Here is an 18,374-nt window from a genome sequence, read left to right as displayed (position 1 = left end):
GTAGGGTTATAACTAGAGATGAGCGAGTACTGTTTGGATCAGCCGATCCGAACAGCACGCTCGCATAGAAATGAATGGACGTCGCCGGCACGCGGGGGGTTAAGCGGCCGGCGTCAAAGTGGAAGTACCAGGTGCATCCATTCATTTCTATGGAGCGTGCTGTTCGGATCAGCTGATCCGAACAGTACTCGCTCATCTCTAGTTATAACCCTTCACAGTTCTTCTTTGACAATCATTATTACAGAACTGAGGTCATAAAATATTGCCGCACTTAGTATACATTATCTGGAGAATATTGGATAATGTATATGGCCATGGTGTCTCCTTCCTAGCATGTCAAAGATTCTCTGTGCCAGGAAGAGAGTTTGGAGGATGTGTTTGGGTGGTCTTAGGATAGAGTACTTGCCTCACAAGGAACAGGTTAAGTTACATTATAAGTGTGCATGTATATAATTATATAGGTGTAATAATACTTACAGACTTTACGTACATAGACATCCTAAGTGTAAGGGTGTGTCAGTATATACATACTAGTATAAGGTTTCACTTCCTGCAGTGTGTAGGTGTTAATACATTTGCAGCCCATATTTGTATCCCATCTACAGCCTATTGTGAGACAGTAGCAAGCGCTAGGATTAGAGACGGTGCACTACACGTGAGCAAGTAGTGTGCCGTCTGTAATATTAGCACCGCAGGACGATATAAACCTGGCTGTGGTTTGGGAAAGATTCCCCTTCAATAGATTGCACCTGATCAAGAAACAGATACCATCTGGACCTTTAACCGGTTAACATTTATTTCGTCTGCCATAGTGTTTGCATTAAAAACATCATATATTTATTTTCTTAAACAACAGCCTATTTCCTTTCTTAACAAATCCACAAAGATTTGCAGAAACGATAACAGCAGATTTTATGGAGAAAGCTAAAACACAACCAGTCCTATCTGCAGCTTAAAAAATATAATACAGCCCTCATTGAGGGTTTGGTAACATAAACTTTGGACCATGTGCAGGGATCACGAGCGGGTCTTTGCGTATATTTCTGAAATACACACAAAGCAAGATGCTGGGAAAGCAAGTTCTCGCTTTGCCTTCCTATAGACCGTGTCTAATAGTGCATGCAATACCCTTGGCATCCATGAGGTGGCAGTGTGTACAATGCGCTGTTGGATAATCTAGAACATGCACACGTTATATGAATACCGTAGGTGGTACTTCTAGTTCTAGCTATTTCATTGCAAGGCTGGCGTGCATGACTAGGTTATTTCTGGTTTGCTTTATGGAAGAGGCCTGTGACCCGTGGACTGGCAGATCCTGTGGAACTATAAGTTCCAGCAACCTGTTGTAGGAGGGGGGGCCATAGGTATTGGATGCAGGATAACATCAGGTAGTTTGGACGTTTTTCCCCCGAGGCTAGCACACTTCGTGGATGGATTTGGTAATAGTACAGTTAGAGAGTAAAGCGTCACGCTTGCTTCTTGGGTTTCGTGGTTACGCGTCCCTAATGCCACATGCATGTACCTGGAATGTATTGGGTTCGGTATACATTCCATGGCAGTGAGATAGTCATTACAACAGTGCTCCCAACAGCCACTTGTCAGTTTCCCATCAAGTTTTGTTTTACTCATTTCATGTCCAAGAAGCGGCTTTACAGCTGCACATTGACACCACCGTGGCCTTTCCAAAGTGAGCAGATCTGGGATATTACCACCAGGAAAAGAATGGCTTGCGGCTCTGGAAGCTCTGTGTATAGGACTCGCTGCTGCTCTTCTGATGTGACCGTGCCGTCTCCACGATTACAGGGGGTGTCTGGACCAGCTGCAATGGACTCTTTCCATCCTTAAGGGCTTGAGTCAAGTTGAGGATCTGGAAAATAAAATCGGAGTATCGAATATTACTAAAAGGGTTTTCTGGATAGGTCATCAATACACAATTGGTAGGGGTTTGTAGAGGCCACGGTCACGTTTTTCGATCACAGGATACAGCAGCAGCTCAGTCCTATATAAGTGAATGGGGCTGAGCTGTAACACCAAGCACAGCCGATACAATGTGTACAGCATCTATAAACAGTTGTTCTGTGGGGTCCATTATTAGAAGTGAGTTACAATAGTTTGGAATCCAAATATCTCCACTATCACGACATACTAGAATACTGCCCCCTATGAACAAAACTATGGATCCTGAATATTATCATGCATTAGCTGAGTACACTTAAAGATGTTCCTATCCAGCAATCTATATATAAATTATAAACTGATGACATCACTAAGACAGCAATGACATCAGTGACGACCAGTGAGCGCTGACGGGATGGGTCACGGTCTTGTGACCTTTCAGGTGTCACAGCCATCACACAAGGTCAAGCTGCATTACGTGAGAAATAACATGAAAGTGCAAGTTTCTGTATAGCTGCGACACAATCACATTCATATCTATAGATCAGTGACTCATAGTGAAAACACCTCCGCTAATTGTGTGATAAGACGTTAAAGGGGTATACACATGAGATAAAGTGAGGTTGTATCAATAGGATATTGCATCACTTTTTGATTGGTTGGGGTCTGACCTCTGAGTTCCCCAATAATTCTGAGAATGAAGAGAACTTGGCACAAGTCACATGGTGCTCTCAAATGCACTTAAGTTGGCTGATCGGTGTTGGAGCTGGCAGTCAGACCCTGACTTATCTGATATTGTCATTATCCAAGTCTCAGCAGACCCCCTGTAAGAAAGTATGTGCCCCCATGTGATGTAAAGGCATCTTAGAAGGACAAATGACTTACCTGCCCCCTCATAACCGCTATCTGCTTGTGGAACTGTCCTCGGTCAAACCCTGGATCTTTCTATAGAAAACAGACATCATAAATGGATTATTATGGACGTGACACCTTGTAGACCCCAAGAGGTTAAATCCACATCACAACGCAGAATATCCACTATGGGCTTCATAGACAATCAGTCAGACTTGCAATCAGGAGAGATAGGAAAGTGGGAAAATTAAAAAGGGGTGTGGAGAGAGGGGGCCGAGTCACAGAAAGGGGACTCCCAACTAAATTATATCAGGGGGCACCATCTGCTTTATATGTATAACATGGGAGTCGATAAGGACACCAAGGGACCATGCGATGTAACAGAAAGTCGATTGCGGTCACCATATTGATCATCCTGAGCTTCCTGGTTCATGAACAGAATACCATACAGGCTGCAAGTAAGAAAATAAGAAGGAATGCAATGTGCATAATAACGCAGACTCTACCAAATGCTATTCAAGGTCCATGGAAAGCTGGGTGACTCAGGGACAGATGATCTGACTTTCATAAGGAGACTCAGGCTGTGCTGTATCACTTTAAGTCACAGCAAACTGTACGACGTGTAGGAAGGAATGTGAGACATGGCGAGAACAGAGGTTCGTATTGTACCCGACCGAACAAACACTTTCTTCTAAGTGGGTGGATTCTACTTTAAGATACTGAATGAAACCCTCAAAAACCAAAGTGCTTTACACGGCCTCGCATTTGCAACGTATTCTTTTTCATCAGAAATCACATAAGGGCTGTCACACCAACATAACCCTCTCCAAGTGGATGTCACAGAAGAGCCCTCGCGTTCGGCATCCTCTCTATGACGTGCACAGAGGTCCCCTATGATCCAGGGCAGCGCTCCCTGCACACGACCGATCCATCTGAATGGCCAACATGTAATATTACATTTCCCCTTACGTGGCCATTAGACTACAGCCATAATAGCATGAAAAGGCTGACAACAGGGAACACCAGAATGCACTCATCTGTACAGAAGGTGGCGACAAGGCTAAGACCCTTTAAGAAGATTGTAATTTTAGTGCACAGTAAAATTTTCTACCTAAAAAAAAAAAAAAAGGAAAAATAGTAATTTAATGCATTTTTGGAACCTTAAAAAGCTCATAGAGATCTTCCTCCAAGTCTTTGACAAAGTTGGGGTCTGAGATTTTCGGAAGGATGAGTTCTTTGATCTCCTGGGAAAATGGAACTTTGGCTTGAGGCAACCAGGCCCAGTAGAAAGGATCTAAGGAAGGGGAGGAAGAAGAGGGAAGAAAACGCAACGAGACATATATTAAATGGTCCAGTATATATATATATATATATATATATATATATATATATATATATATATCCTACAAGTAGTGTAATATCCGGAGCCAGAGAATTGATGGAGGTCTAAATACCTGGTACCCTCACAGATCAGTTATCTGAAGAGACTGCAGCATTTGGGAGAGTACTGTGGCCTATTCAATGAATACCAATCACAGTACTCTACACTGTATAGTGGCTGCATTCAGTAACGCAGCTCAGTCCCATTCACTTGAATAGGACTGAGCTGCAAACAGACCATTTAATGAATGAAAGAGACACCGCTGGCCTGTGTAGGGAAAGAGTGATCAAGCAGGGACGGCTTTCCTTCAAGGTGCTGATCTGTGGGGGCTCCCAGGTTTCCTAACAATGGGTTACTAATATTCAATTAGCGGTAGAGACTTACAGGCCCTCCAGGAATCGGGGTGCTTGAGAGGGAAGGCTAATCCGTTGTCTATAGCAGCAATCTTGATGATGGGTTCTCTTACCAGGACCCAATCTGAATCCTAAAGAGAAGTAAATGGTTAATAATACCGATCACCTCTTGGGCAAATGCTATAAATCTGTGTACAACCCCCATACTGACCCTGGTCGCTGCGTTCTCCATGGGGTAGTCGTACTTTATCAGCCAGTTGTCATTACCTCGATCTGAGGAAACAAGACAATACAGACAGGTCAGGGTGCGGCAAAGTCACTGCCAAAAAATCAAGTACCCGGAGATGTTCTTTCCTTTGTACGGTGGCTGGGCCACAAATTATAACTATATAGCTGTCACATCAGTATGAGTCCGATCCTGACTGATCACCAGAATGGAGGCTGCATGTCAGGCGGGCACACGGCAACTCCATTAAAAGTCTATGGAGCTGAAGAGGATGGCCAAGATGGTAGAAGAAATACCAGATGGTACTCTGGTATTTCCATCAGTGACATAGACCTTGAATGGAGCATCTGCGACGCCACTCCATTCATATATGCAACATGGGACCCCTTTATAGTAATCAATGGGGGGTGGAACAAGCGGTTGACCCCTGCCTCTCTATTAGATATAACCAGAATAGTCTACAGTTTGTACGATGAGTGAGCAGCGTGGCTCGCGGTATATAAACACTGACGGCCATGCTATCTCGGTATATGAGATCTTAGGGGTCCCAGTTGTCGGACCGCTGCAGATCTCATATTGATATCTTACTCTAAGGATAGGCCATCAATGTTAGAAATCAAATAACCCCTTTAAAAGGTCGTACCAACTTTAGAATTTATACCTTATCGATAGAAGATAGACGTTTGGTGGTATCCCACTGTTCAGACACCCACTAATCCCGAGAATGGGGGTCTGCTATACCTCCCCTGCGTCCACGCACCCTGCCACTCCATTTATTGTCTATGGGAGTGGCAAAGATAGCCAAATACAGTGTTCACCTATCTGCAGCACCCCCATAATGAATGAATAGAATGGCAGGGTGGGCGCTCGGACCTCCACCAAACCTGAAGTTTATAAACAGATAGGGAAGGCTGTGTTCAGTGGCGTAACTACCGCCATAGCAGCAGAGGCGGCTGCCACAGGGCCCGGGACATTAGCCGCTGCGTTTTTGTTTTTTTTAATAGGCCGTTACCGGCTGGAGTTACTCCAGCCGCTAACGGGCCCCATATACTTACCGATCCTGGCAGGGGCCGGGATCGGTAAGTGACACCGCAGGCCCCACAAGCACTATTATACTCGGGGGTCTTTTCGGACCCCCGAGTATAATGATCGGAAGTGCAGGAGAGGTAACTGAACATAAAAAACAGTGTTACTTACCTCTCCAGGCTCCGCGCAGGCTTCAGCCTACTTGTGTGACGTCTCAGACGTCACATGATCGGGGCCTGCATCCTTATGCGTCGCGACGCAGGCTCCCGGTCACATGACGTCCCTGACGTCATTGAAGATGGCCGCCAGCGGGGAGTCGGGAGACAGGTAAGTTACAGTGTTTTTTTTTTTTTTTTATGTTGTTCTTCCCCTGGGTCTCCGATTATTATACTCTGGGGCAGGGCCGCCGATAGGCCAGTACTACTGCTACTGGCGTCAGGGGCCCGGCCAAATTTTAAAATGGGGGGGGCCCGGGCCCCCTGGCGCCGGCAGCAGTCATTGTATGTCCTGTTTCAACTCAGATCTGCGTCCAGAGGACGCAGATCTGAGTTGAGCACATACACGGCTGAAGCGAGGAGTTGACACAGGTCAGCTCCTCACTTCGCCGCTGCCGCCTCTCTCGGTGACACATATGCGGCTGAGCCGAAACCCGGCTCAGCCGCATATGTGTCAGCGAGAGAGCCGGCAGCGGCGAAGTGAGGAGCTGACACAGGTCAGCTCCTCGCTTCAGCCGCATATGTGTCAGCGAGAGAGACACCCAGCGGCGAAGCGTGGAGCTGACCTGTGTCAGCTCCTTCCTTCAGCCGCATGTGTCAGCGAGAGAGACGCGCAGAGAGCGGCGAGGGAGCGGAGGAGAAGGTAAGTTTAATGTGGAGGTGGAACGTGAATCTGGGGGCAGATGAAGGAGAGGACGGAATGACACTGGGGCAGATGAAGGAGGGGACGGCATGACACTGTGGGGACATGAATCTGGGGGCAGATGAAAGAGAGGACGGAATGACACTGGGGCAGATGAAGGAGGGGACTGCATGAAACTGTGGGGGCAGAGATGGAGGGACATGAATCTGGGGGCAGAGATGGAGGGACATGAATCTGGGGGCAGAGATGGAGGGACATGAATCTGGGGGCAGAGATGGGGGACATGAATCTGGGGGCAGAGATGGAGGGGGGACATGAATCTGGGGGGACATGAATCTGGGGGCAGAGATGGAGGGGACATGAAACGGGGCAGAGATGTGGGGACATGAATCTGGGGGCAGAGATGGAGGGGACATGAAACTGGGGGCAGAGATGGAGGGGACATGAAACTGGGGGCAGATGAAGGGTGTATATGAAACTGGGGGAGAGATAGAGGGGGGACATATAATTTACGGGTGACTGTAGGAGGATTATACTGTGTGCGGGCACATGAAAAATTAACAAGTGGGCGGAGTCAACACAAAAGTGGGCGGGGCTAAATTTGCTGCGGCGCGCTAAGCGTGCCACACATTTTGTCCCTCTTTTAGTTCTTCAAAAGTTGGGAGGTATGGAGATGGGGGGACATGAATCTGTGGGCAGAAATGTGGGGACATGAATCTGGGGGCAGATGAAGGGTGTATATGAAGCTAGGGGAGAGACGGAGGGGGACATATAATTTACGGGTGACTGTAGGAGGATTATACAGTGTGCGGGCAAATGGAAAATTAATGAGTGGGCGGAGTCAACATAACAGTGGGTGGGGCTAAATTTCCCGCGGCGCACAAAGCAAAAATGGCAGGGGGGGGGGGGGCCCAGACACTTAGGCTGTATGGGGCCCCAAAATTCCTGATGGCAGCCCTGCTCTGGGGTCTGAAAGGACCCCAGAGTATAATAATTGTTAATGGGTGTCCACAACGGGACATAATACTGTGTGCAGGGGCCACTATGGGGCGTAATAGTGTGTGCAGGGGCCACTATGGGGCGTAATAGTGTGTGCAGGGGCCACTATGGGGCGTAATAGTGTGTGCAGGGGCCACTATGGGGCGTAATAGTGTGTGCAGGGGCCACTATGGGGCGTAATAGTGTGTGCAGGGGCCACTATGGGGCGTAATAGTGTGTGCAGGGGCCACTATGGGGCGTAATAGTGTGTGCAGGGGCCACTATGGGGCGTAATAGTGTGTGCAGGGGCCACTATGGGGCGTAATAGTGTGTGCAGGGGCCACTATGGGGCGTAATAGTGTGTGCAGGGGCCACTATGGGGCGTAATAGTGTGTGCAGGGGCCACTATGGGGCGTAATAGTGTGTGCAGGAATGCGGGGAGTAGAGTCGGTCGGGGTTTTCGGCGTCGATCGGGGTTTTCGACGTCAGCCGGGGAAGGGGGGGGCGCCCCCATGTCAAAGGTTCGCCACGGGGCCCCGCCATTCCAAGTTACGCCACTGGCTGTGTTCCTACACAATCCACACTTTGACAAGAGGAACAGTAACACCCACTTGTCAATTTACTCATACATTTCCAATAAGAAAAATGTAGGAAAAACACAATGAAGGGTTTAAAGGAAATATATTTACTAGAGATGATTGGAATACTAGATTCAAATACATCCACTCCCATAGGAATGCATGGGAGCGGCCGTACCGCAAGGGGTTAAGCGCCGGCCGCTAACATACATTCCTATGGAGCAAGGTATTCGATTTATCTCTAATATTTACTAAAAGAGACAGATCGGAAGAAACATCAGGTTCTCTATACTGATTTGAGAGGTTGTAACACGTGCACAACTCATACCACAAGTATTAGTGTACATGTACCTGTATTTCGGATTATGTAATCTAAAACCACCAGCCTCTCGAACTGTAATTGTAGTTGTCGATTGGTATTTTCGGGAAGAGGTTCTGCCTCAAACCTCCGCAGCCAATAATCTGCATCCTTATAGCCTTTAACAAACAGTTGGAAAGAGCCAACCTGTAGAAACAAACCACAAACACAAAAACACATGACTCTCTGTCCTGAGAACAACTCTTCTCACACCGCAGTGTGTTTTGCAATGCTTTATAGGCTTCCATCTACATTACAGAACATGAGTACGGACATCTGAGATCTTAGTCCTAATTGAACTAAATCTTTTAATTACGGAACGCTTTAGTGGGATGTAATCCCGTTATTCATTACTGTCCCCACCGGGCAGCACAGAGCACAAGTTACGGGTTCTCCTACCTTACCTTAGGAGGCAATCCGATCCGATTAAACCGCTGACCCACTTTTGGCACTTTTTCCAACGCCAGCCGCTTTCCCCTGGACTTCACCCGGTCTATAGCGCTGTAGTTAAAGGTTTCACTGGCTAAATATACAACCTAGAAAAAAAAATTACAAGACAAAGCCTCATTTAGATCTATTGTATCGCACAGAAATTTGGTGCAAAGAGGGTCTCGCTCTTGAGGACCAAGATAGCCCCAACTTTATCAATAGTTCAATGGTTAGTCCATCTCTGAGACAAAAACAGCCTCTACCTAATACAGGTGAGCCTTAAATGGCTGCTACAAGAATACATTTGTCACCACAACCCTGGTCGGAAGTTACGGAAACGGTCAAGGACCTCTCCTTATTAAAGATCGGGGGTCCGTCACATGAGGCCCCCTAAGATCAGCTCATTCAAGTGGCAGCAACGCTCCACAAGCACTACAAAGCCATGTGACGTCACGTTCATCGGGCACATGGCCTGTTCGCAGCTCAGTCCCATTCAAGGGAATGGGCTGAATTGTGACAGTAAGCACAATCGCTATACAAATATTAGGTGCGGTGAAGAAGCTGTAGCACTCACCCAAACGCTGCGGTCACTTCAAGCAGCTGATCAGAAGGGTTCCCCATGATATTCAATCTATCCTAACTAAAACATCAATTAATCCAGGATATCTAGTGCAGCTTTCCTACACGTAATAGCCTGAACACAAAAGCAATGTATGGTCATGCGCAATTTTACTTCAAGTCAGAACCAACTCCTTAATGATATGGAAACATGGCCTATAGATGCCCATACACATAAGGGCAAAGTTGGCCCAGCCTGCCGATCTGGGCGGGAGCAGCCACCTACCTTATGTGAATGGGGGTGTGCCAGCTCTCCCCTGACAACTGAATTTCAACATGGTTGAACCTATTTGGGCACCGTGGTCTATCCACCGGTATAATGGAATTGTGGCATTACCCTGGTGCGAGGGACGATATTCAGCTCCAGTTTTTGGTCGACAAGACTGGCTCCAGCCTCGGACAGATAGCCCTGGTTCAGAACAAGGCAGTCCCTCCCGAAACAGCAGGGGCAGCAAAGCTTCTGTAGCCACTTTGTCCACTTGGGGTTCAGCTGACCATAGGGCTCCTCTGTTTTTGGCTTGAAGACTGCTATGATTTCCTGGAAGAAAAAGAAGAGGGTTATGTAGACGATACGTCAAAAAGACCTCAGATTTCCCATCAATGGCACCCCCATTGAAATGAACTGAGCAGCATACAAGAGCTGTGGCAGGTCTGCACTATTTTTGGAGGACGGCAGCCATACTTAGGTGATCCTTTGCAGCAATTTAAGGCCCTGATGAATGATCAGTTGCAATTGTGGAGGGAATCAGACAGTCCGAGCTGCGGGCACAGACTGGCGGCGCGATCAATGATGACTATATCTAGTATTCAATGAGCTGCACCAAAGATGTATGTACCCCCTGATCGACTTATGACGGGGTCCTTGAGGTTTCCATTATTTCTTATGGTAAGGGCAGTGCTGCAAATGGTGTTACTCTAGCCATTAAATTTACCAGAAACCACGGAAATAATGCAAACGCTAACGGGAGCAAAACCCTGTATGTAGATTGTGTATGTCCCTCTCAATATTATATACATACAGTATATACAGCATACATCACCATCTTGCTAAATTCAATTAACATACTCATATGAATTCCACCACACGTACACATTGCATACACGTGAAGGATTTCTCAGAAGCTTCCTAAGTATTTGTAGAAAACCTCCGGTAACAGGATTGTGCAATAACCTCATAGCATTACATGAATATCCCATATGCAATGTCAGGATAAGCCAATCACATGAAGAAAGGAGAACAACAATGTAGGAGTTTCTCACTCTGCAGCCAGATATATGAACAAGACGGCATCTGGAATTACAGGGACGGATGTTCAATTCCTCGCATTGAGCTTCCTTTAGCCCCCAGACCCACAGAAATCACTGCAGCATATATAAGTATCAGAGGATCCAGGGTGCGCCAAGAAAACCTTCCTCACAATAGGTCACTTGATTTTACGCTGCGCCCCGGGATCACGCATCTAATCTCCATACAGGGAAGCTCCAATGGAGGCAGGAAAGGGGTTTCTAAAAGTGGATTTTATGAAACCATACATGACTATAACACACAATCGCACTGTCCCTTAGTTATAAATCCGAATTATATAAAGTAATCACATTTTGCACAAAATGTAATAAAATTAAAGGGAAAGAAACACTAAAGCATAACGCATACTATTAAACCACAGAGACAGGCTTCCTATTGTGCAAGAAAATAACCGCACAGAGATAGCACAAGACCCATAGAGGACGTAGGAGTAGTCAGACTTGTGACCGATTAGTCAGTACAACATTTGTTACTGGGTCACCAATATGGCGACGTGAGATATATACCAACTGCTGGCCGAGAGACGTAATATATAAGGAGACCGACAAGGGTACTGAAGATAAAGGGGTCACTGATACGCTCTAGGTGAATCTTGATAATATACGAAACCCCATTCTGCCTCCCAAAACCATTCCCATCATACAGGAAGGAAGATTTTCTGATATGCAGAGTGATTTTATGACATAGACAACTTGGATAGAGGTGCAGGACCGACAAGGTGCAGGACCGACAAGGTGCAGGACCGACAAGGTGCAGGACCGACAAGGTGCAGGACCGACAAGGTGCAGGACCGACAAGGTGCAGGACCGACAAGGTGCAGGACCGACAAGGTGCAGGACCGACAAGGTGCAGGACCGACCAAGTGCAGGACCGACCAAGTGCAGGACCTACCAAGTGCAGGACCTACCAAGTGCAGGACCTACCAAGCTACAGGTCCATCACTACTTCCTCTCACACTAGGTATAAAAATCCTCCCATTGTTGACTTTGAGACTACCCATCGCCTGGAGATCCAGAGGTCCCAATGCCAGGGCTTGTAGATTTAAGGATCCCTGTAGATTTAAAGGATCCAGAATTCTAAAAGAGATCTAATAAAGCTGGTCAGCAAAGAGTTAAATAACTATTCAAAATGGCTGGTTGACATACATAACAGGCTCAACCATCACCTGTAACCCCAGAATTAAGGACTAAATGAATGGAAAGAATGTGGGATGAAACCTAAACCCTATACCTGACGGTAGTAAAGCGCTGAGAACAAGCGTCTCCACTTCCAAATTCCTAGTTTCCTTTACTTAAACATGAACGGCTGTTTTGTTATTCTAAGTAAGAGCTGGAGATAGCAGAGACTCAATTCCAACCGAGATGATAGGCGCCAACCCAAAATCAATAACAAGTATCCAATGGGTGTGATAGAAGGAACCAAAATAGACACTCAGCAGATCCAGAACATCGATAGGGCGACGACACAAACAACCAACAACATTAGACAGGATATAACCGTGAAGAGGTGAAACAGGAGGACGGGTAAGGTGAGATAGGAGGCGATAGAAATCCAAGAGGCGAGGGACCTTCACTTCTGAACCCTAGCAAAGATGAAAGTGAGATAGGAAGGGGAGGTTGCTGAGGGACTCTGGTTTCCTGATACTAAGACATGAAATGAAGAACGTTCTACAGGTCAGATAGTACAGAAGACATTCACCAGAACGTGACAACCACCAAACTTGCTTGAGATCCAATATGGTGGGAAGGCGGCAGAGCCTAACACCAGGATCTTCACCTAAGGGACAGCCAGACCCTTAGACCCTTCAATTGTGGGTCTTCAGCCAAGGGGTTGACACCAAAATTCAGGAGAAGATTATCTTCCACCCAAGGGACTGGCTCCGGGGCTTTTACTTAATGGACCAGCAGTCTCTTACTCCAGTGTTAAGTTAAGGAACCGGCAAACCCTCACTACTGACCTTTCATGTAAGACACTGGCAGATTTTCACACGAGGATTTCCTCCATAGCTGGCAACCTTCAAGTGAAAGTCCACCATTCCCTTTACATGAAAGCCCTGGAGTGAGGGTTTCCCAGTCCCTTGAAAGCTGACAAGTGAGAGGCCACATTGTGACATAACAACCAGACATCTCCTCCTCCCCTGAAAAAAATGCATGCTATTGATGTTGTTGTATAGAATGGTGCTAGCAGCTCTTCACTCACGGGTCCTGCTTCATGGACCTGACAGAGCTTCTTGTAAGAGAGTGTTATCATTAAAGATACCTACCCCCTTATCTAGGGGACGTCTCCATACTGGTGACCACTGATCACACAGGCGACATGATAGTATTTACATTGCATGACTTTATATCAGCCCAGTACTGGTGATGCCCCCTACTGTCTCTCTATAGGACTACAGTCATCTAATTATATTATTATAGAATGTAATCTAATCCTATTGAATTATCAACCAGACAAATCTAATATAACCATATACAAGAGGCTGTTCATGTCCTGACCTGCGGCACAATACAAATCATGCAACCGAGCGGAGACGTCAGTGCCGTCTATGGAAAGTCGGAGGCCTTAATTTACCCTCTGTCCTAGTTGACTTGGATCTTGCTGCAATGAATAATTGAGAATGAGGCATCTAAGTGACAGGTCCTTCATTGACAGGCAGGGCAGCCGAGGTGACGGTATGTGCAGGAATCCTGGGAATGTCAAATAAGCCTTAAGTGAAGCATCTCCCGTCCGTCCAGCTGACACTTATGTCAAGTGCAAGGTCCCAGACACAAAGCACATCTTACTGTACTGAACAGAGTGGTCCAAACTAAGTCACCCTGGTGTGCCCAATAGCTCATTTTATTGCCACTTCTCACAAAAGTGTCCAAGTCGTATAAATCCACCCCTATTCTCTTACCCCAACCCTCAGATCCTTACTTGTATAGAAAGAGTCATTAATGAATACAAAGTAGTTGCTAGTGATACAATTCCCAGGTACAGTAATTTTCTAGGTTTTGGAGGATACAGGACATGGGTGACAGTACAGGATGCGAGCTGTGACCATACAACTTGTACAGGGGCATTCACAGAGCACAGCGGATACGAGCTGTGACTATACATCCCATACAGGTACATTCACAGGATGCATCAGGTACGAGCTGTGACCATACAACCAACACAGGGGCATTTATAGGGCACAGCGGGTACGAGCTGCGACGATACAGCCCGTACAGGTACATTCACAGGATGCATCAGGCACCAGCTGTAACCATAGAACCCATACAGGGCCATTTATAGGGCACAGCGGGTACGAGCTATGACCATACAACCCATGCAGTGACATTGACAGGACATTTTTGCATGTGACATTTACATAGTGAGTATTCTGGGCTGGTTGCTATGGTTCGGTGCAATCTTCTTCCTGACTACTTGGTCTATATCATTTATCGGTGTCATGCCAAGTGCACGGTGTAGAAGTTCTTATGAAGAAGTGTGAAATCTGTGCAACATGGGCACACCTGCCAACTTCTAGCCTCACACTGCCAAAGCATGCCATGTGCAAGAGGCTGGCACCGACTGCAGGAGATAATCCGCTCATTATCATACGTGAGGTCACACGGTCACCCCAGAACCAGGGCTAGTAAGTGACATCAATAAGTCTCCACACAGCCGCAGAAATACTGCACTGCCGCCTGGAGAGCTGGCTGCTGCCCAGGACACAACATCAGATTTTGGCCCTGTTCACATCTGCATCGGAGATTGTCATATTTCACAGGAAGAACAGAACAAATTGTATCACTACAGTAGAATCGGCCAGACCCCATAGCATAGGGCGCTGCTGGTCTCCATCATATTGCAGATTTTTTACTATATTCTTTATGCTATAAATAGAAACCACGATGAAGATGTGAACAGAGTCTTAGCTAGATAATGGGTTAGGAGCAAAATGTCTTCGAGCCAGCTAAAGGCGATCTCAAGACCATGTTCTATCACAACCTTGAGAACCCCCAGCTAAAGGAGGGGGGGTAGCCTAGGACCCACCAGTGCGCCAACAGCTAGCAGGGGAGCCCAGGACCTCCCAGTGTGCCAACAGCTAGCAGGGGAGCCCAGGACCCCCCAGTGCGCCAACAGCTAGCAGGGGAGCCCAGGACCCCCCAGTGCGCCAACAGCTAGCAGGGGAGCCCAGGACCCCCCAGTGCGCCAACAGCTAGCAGGGGAGCCCAGGAAACCCCAGTGTGCCAACAGCTAGCAGGGGAGCCTAGGACCCCCCAGTGTGTTACCAGCTAGCAGGGGAGCCCAGGACCCCCCAGTGTGCTACCAGCTAGCAGGGGAGCCCCGGACCCCCCAGTGCGCCAACAGCTAGCAGGGGAGCCCAGGACCCCCCAGTGTGCCAACAGCTAGCAGGGGAGCCCAGGACCCCCCAGTGTGCTACCAGCTAGCAGGGGAGCCCAGGACCCCCCAGTGTGCTACCAGCTAGCAGGGGAGCCCCGGACCCCCCAGTGCGCCAACAGCTAGCAGGGGAGCCCAGGAAACCCCAGTGTGCCAACAGCTAGCAGGGGAGCCCAGGACCCACCAGTGTGCCACCAGCTAGCAAGGGAGCCCAGGACCCACCAGTGTGCCACCAGCTAGCAAGGGAGCCCAGGACCCACCAGTGTGCCACCAGCTAGCAGGGGAGCCCAGGACCCCCCAGTGTGCCAACAGCTAGCAGGGGAGCCTAGGACCCCCCAGTGTGTTACCAGCTAGCAGGGGAGCCCAGGACCCCCCAGTGTGCTACCAGCTAGCAGGGGAGCCCCGGACCCCCCAGTGCGCCAACAGCTAGCAGGGGAGCCCAGGACCCCCCAGTGTGCCAACAGCTAGCAGGGGAGCCCAGGAAACCCCAGTGTGCCAACAGCTAGCAGGGGAGCCCAGGACCCCCCAGTGTGCTACCAGCTAGCAGGGGAGCCCCGGACCCCCCAGTGCGCCAACAGCTAGCAGGGGAGCCCAGGAAACCCCAGTGTGCCAACAGCTAGCAGGGGAGCCCAGGACCCACCAGTGTGCCACCAGCTAGCAAGGGAGCCCAGGACCCACCAGTGTGCCACCAGCTAGCAAGGGAGCCCAGGACCCACCAGTGTGCCACCAGCTAGCAGGGGAGCCCAGGACCCCCCAGTGTGCCAACAGCTAGCAGGGGAGCCTAGGACCCCCCAGTGTGTTACCAGCTAGCAGGGGAGCCCAGGACCCCCCAGTGTGCTACCAGCTAGCAGGGGAGCCCCGGACCCCCCAGTGCGCCAACAGCTAGCAGGGGAGCCCAGGACCCCCCAGTGTGCCAACAGCTAGCAGGGGAGCCCAGGAAACCCCAGTGTGCCAACAGCTAGCAGGGGAGCCCAGGACCCCCCAGTGTGCTACCAGCTAGCAGGGGAGCCCCGGACCCCCCAGTGCGCCAACAGCTAGCAGGGGAGCCCAGGAAACCCCAGTGTGCCAACAGCTAGCAGGGGAGCCCAGGACCCCCCAGTGTGCCAACAGCTAGCAGAGGAGCCCAGGACCCCCCAGTGAGCTACCAGATAGCAGGGGAGCCCAGGACCCCCCAGTGCACCAACAGCTAGCAGAGGAGCCCAGGACCCTAATATGTTACTGCCTAATAGGAAATCAGATGCAATTGTCAGCAGTTACGGAGGAGCCCAGGACTCCAACTTTCAATCAACTAAAGGGGAACTACTGAGTATCATGTGCAGCCAGCTAAAGGGGAACCCAATTAACCCATGCACTGCCAACACCATCGGAGATACAAAGCGCCAGTGTAGCCAAGGATTCTGAGTCCAAAGCTGCACTGGATTTTCAGCCATGTGACCCTGACCACTAGCAGTCGTGTGACTTATCTCATGTGATAGGACATTGGGGCCATTGGACTAACACATCCCGTCATCCACCTTGTGCTGGCAATAAATGGCACCATACTGGACCGCGGTAGATCCGTTGCAAATACTGCAGTGAACGACACCCACTATGGCCCCCGATACCTTGTTACACGTCACTGTGTAGTCCTAACCATAAAGGGCTTGTCTATAAGGGGTCAGAGCTTTCCAATATGCTTAGAGCACACTGCTGGCGATCAGATGTGTGTCCCCTCTGTAGCAAACCCTCAGCTGTGAATAACACTGGCTTTGCACCTTATTGGAGTTCCCATTCGTTGACAGCAAGCAGAGATCTGGAGCTGATCTAGTCCCATACAGGTCACCAATAGAGTGGATGGATCCCTTGGAGAGTCACAATAGTGGCCCCTGAGCTGTAAGAAGTAGAGGGGCCCCCCGGGGCCAGCATCATCTCACCTCCTGCTCGTCTTTGACGAAGTAGCTGCCGCTGGATCCCTGGTAGATCCTCTCCGGGAAGATCCCCCTGCTGATCGCCCTCTCCGCCCGCCTCACCACCTCCGTGAACTCCGGGTCGTCCGGGAAGCAGTTCTTGTCCCGGTGGGGTGTCCGCTCCAGCAGCGGCTGCCTCTCCCTCTCTGTAGGGGATCCGGGCGGTGATGGGGCCGGGACACACTGCGGGGAAGGCTGCGGGATCCGAACGACCACTCCAGGTACGATAGGGAGGCGGGCGGCGGGGCTGAGCGGTGCAGGGGACACCGGAGCCGCTTGGGACTGATAGGTGTAGTCAGGCTGATCCCGCACCGGAGATACCAGCGGGCTGCTCTCGTCCATGGTGTAAGCAGTCACCCGACTAGGGGCGGGTAACAAGTGCCGGTGACAGGAGCGCGGGACAGGTGACAAGCAGCTGACTCACAACACCTACTAGAAACTTCCGGAACTGACAACCAATGCGAAGGCGAGGGGGTGTGGAAATAAGCGAGCCCCGCCCCGTGTCACTACCAACCGGCCCTTGTGCCCTTTTCAAAAATGGCCGCTCGGTGACTCTATCACAGTCTCCTGAAATTACCTCGCCACCGATTTAAGATTATCCGATAAATATCGCACATCTTACAAACCCTCCTCGCCCTGGTTACTTCCCTGCCAGGTGTAAGAAATTATTCTAGAATAATGACTGTCACGTTCATTTGTTTTCCCTTAGTAAATATGGCGCCTGTTCTTCCTTCCTGAGGTAACTGAAGCTCGTCCAATCATGGGGACAAAGGTCTGTTGTCATGACAGCAAGATAAAACTTCCGGGCCTCGTGACATAGTGTAGCAAGAAAGACTACATTCTCCGCCCATCTGGGTAGTCAAACCAATCATTAGATTCATGGGCGTGTCGTAGTGTCACGTCGCGCTGATGACGTCTTCCCTTTTCAAAAATGGCCGCTGTATCCTCATTGGAGAAAGTGCCTGGAATAAATTAATATTTACTTTTTATTTTTTAATGTAGGTGATAAAATATAGAAAACCGAATCATATCCGCTCCATTGTCTAAGTGTAGGGTGAAAATAAGGACGGCCAATGCTGAAAGGTATTCTTATTCACATCTGCCATTATTAAACATGGCGGCTACTCGGCTTGCCTGATGTTAGTCTCTGTCCAATTGTAGGCGTCGATGATCTGTGTTGTCATGACAACAGCCATCAGGC

The 18,374-nt window shown here is 49.0% G+C and overlaps 1 protein-coding gene across 1 annotated transcript; it reads right to left on the bottom strand.

The window, feature by feature from the left end:
- Positions 1 to 782: 782 nt before the first annotated feature.
- Positions 783 to 17,613, bottom strand: PI4K2A (phosphatidylinositol 4-kinase type 2 alpha). The gene is made up of 9 exons (XM_075258619.1): positions 17,141 to 17,613; positions 9,891 to 10,091; positions 8,911 to 9,042; positions 8,500 to 8,653; positions 4,694 to 4,755; positions 4,514 to 4,613; positions 3,909 to 4,042; positions 2,782 to 2,841; positions 783 to 1,867 (listed from the first exon to the last, which is right to left on the bottom strand). Exons 1-9 carry the CDS (start codon positions 17,513 to 17,515, stop codon positions 1,706 to 1,708), a joined length of 1,380 nt encoding a protein of 459 aa, XP_075114720.1. The 5' UTR covers positions 17,516 to 17,613; the 3' UTR covers positions 783 to 1,705.
- Between the last annotated feature and the right edge of the window lie 761 nt (positions 17,614 to 18,374).

This window comes from Leptodactylus fuscus, chromosome 10 (assembly GCF_031893055.1).
Source record: "Leptodactylus fuscus isolate aLepFus1 chromosome 10, aLepFus1.hap2, whole genome shotgun sequence".
Classification (NCBI taxonomy): domain Eukaryota; kingdom Metazoa; phylum Chordata; class Amphibia; order Anura; family Leptodactylidae; genus Leptodactylus; species Leptodactylus fuscus.
Note: the sequence above shows the minus strand (reverse complement) of the source record. Positions and strands in the feature narration are given on the sequence as shown.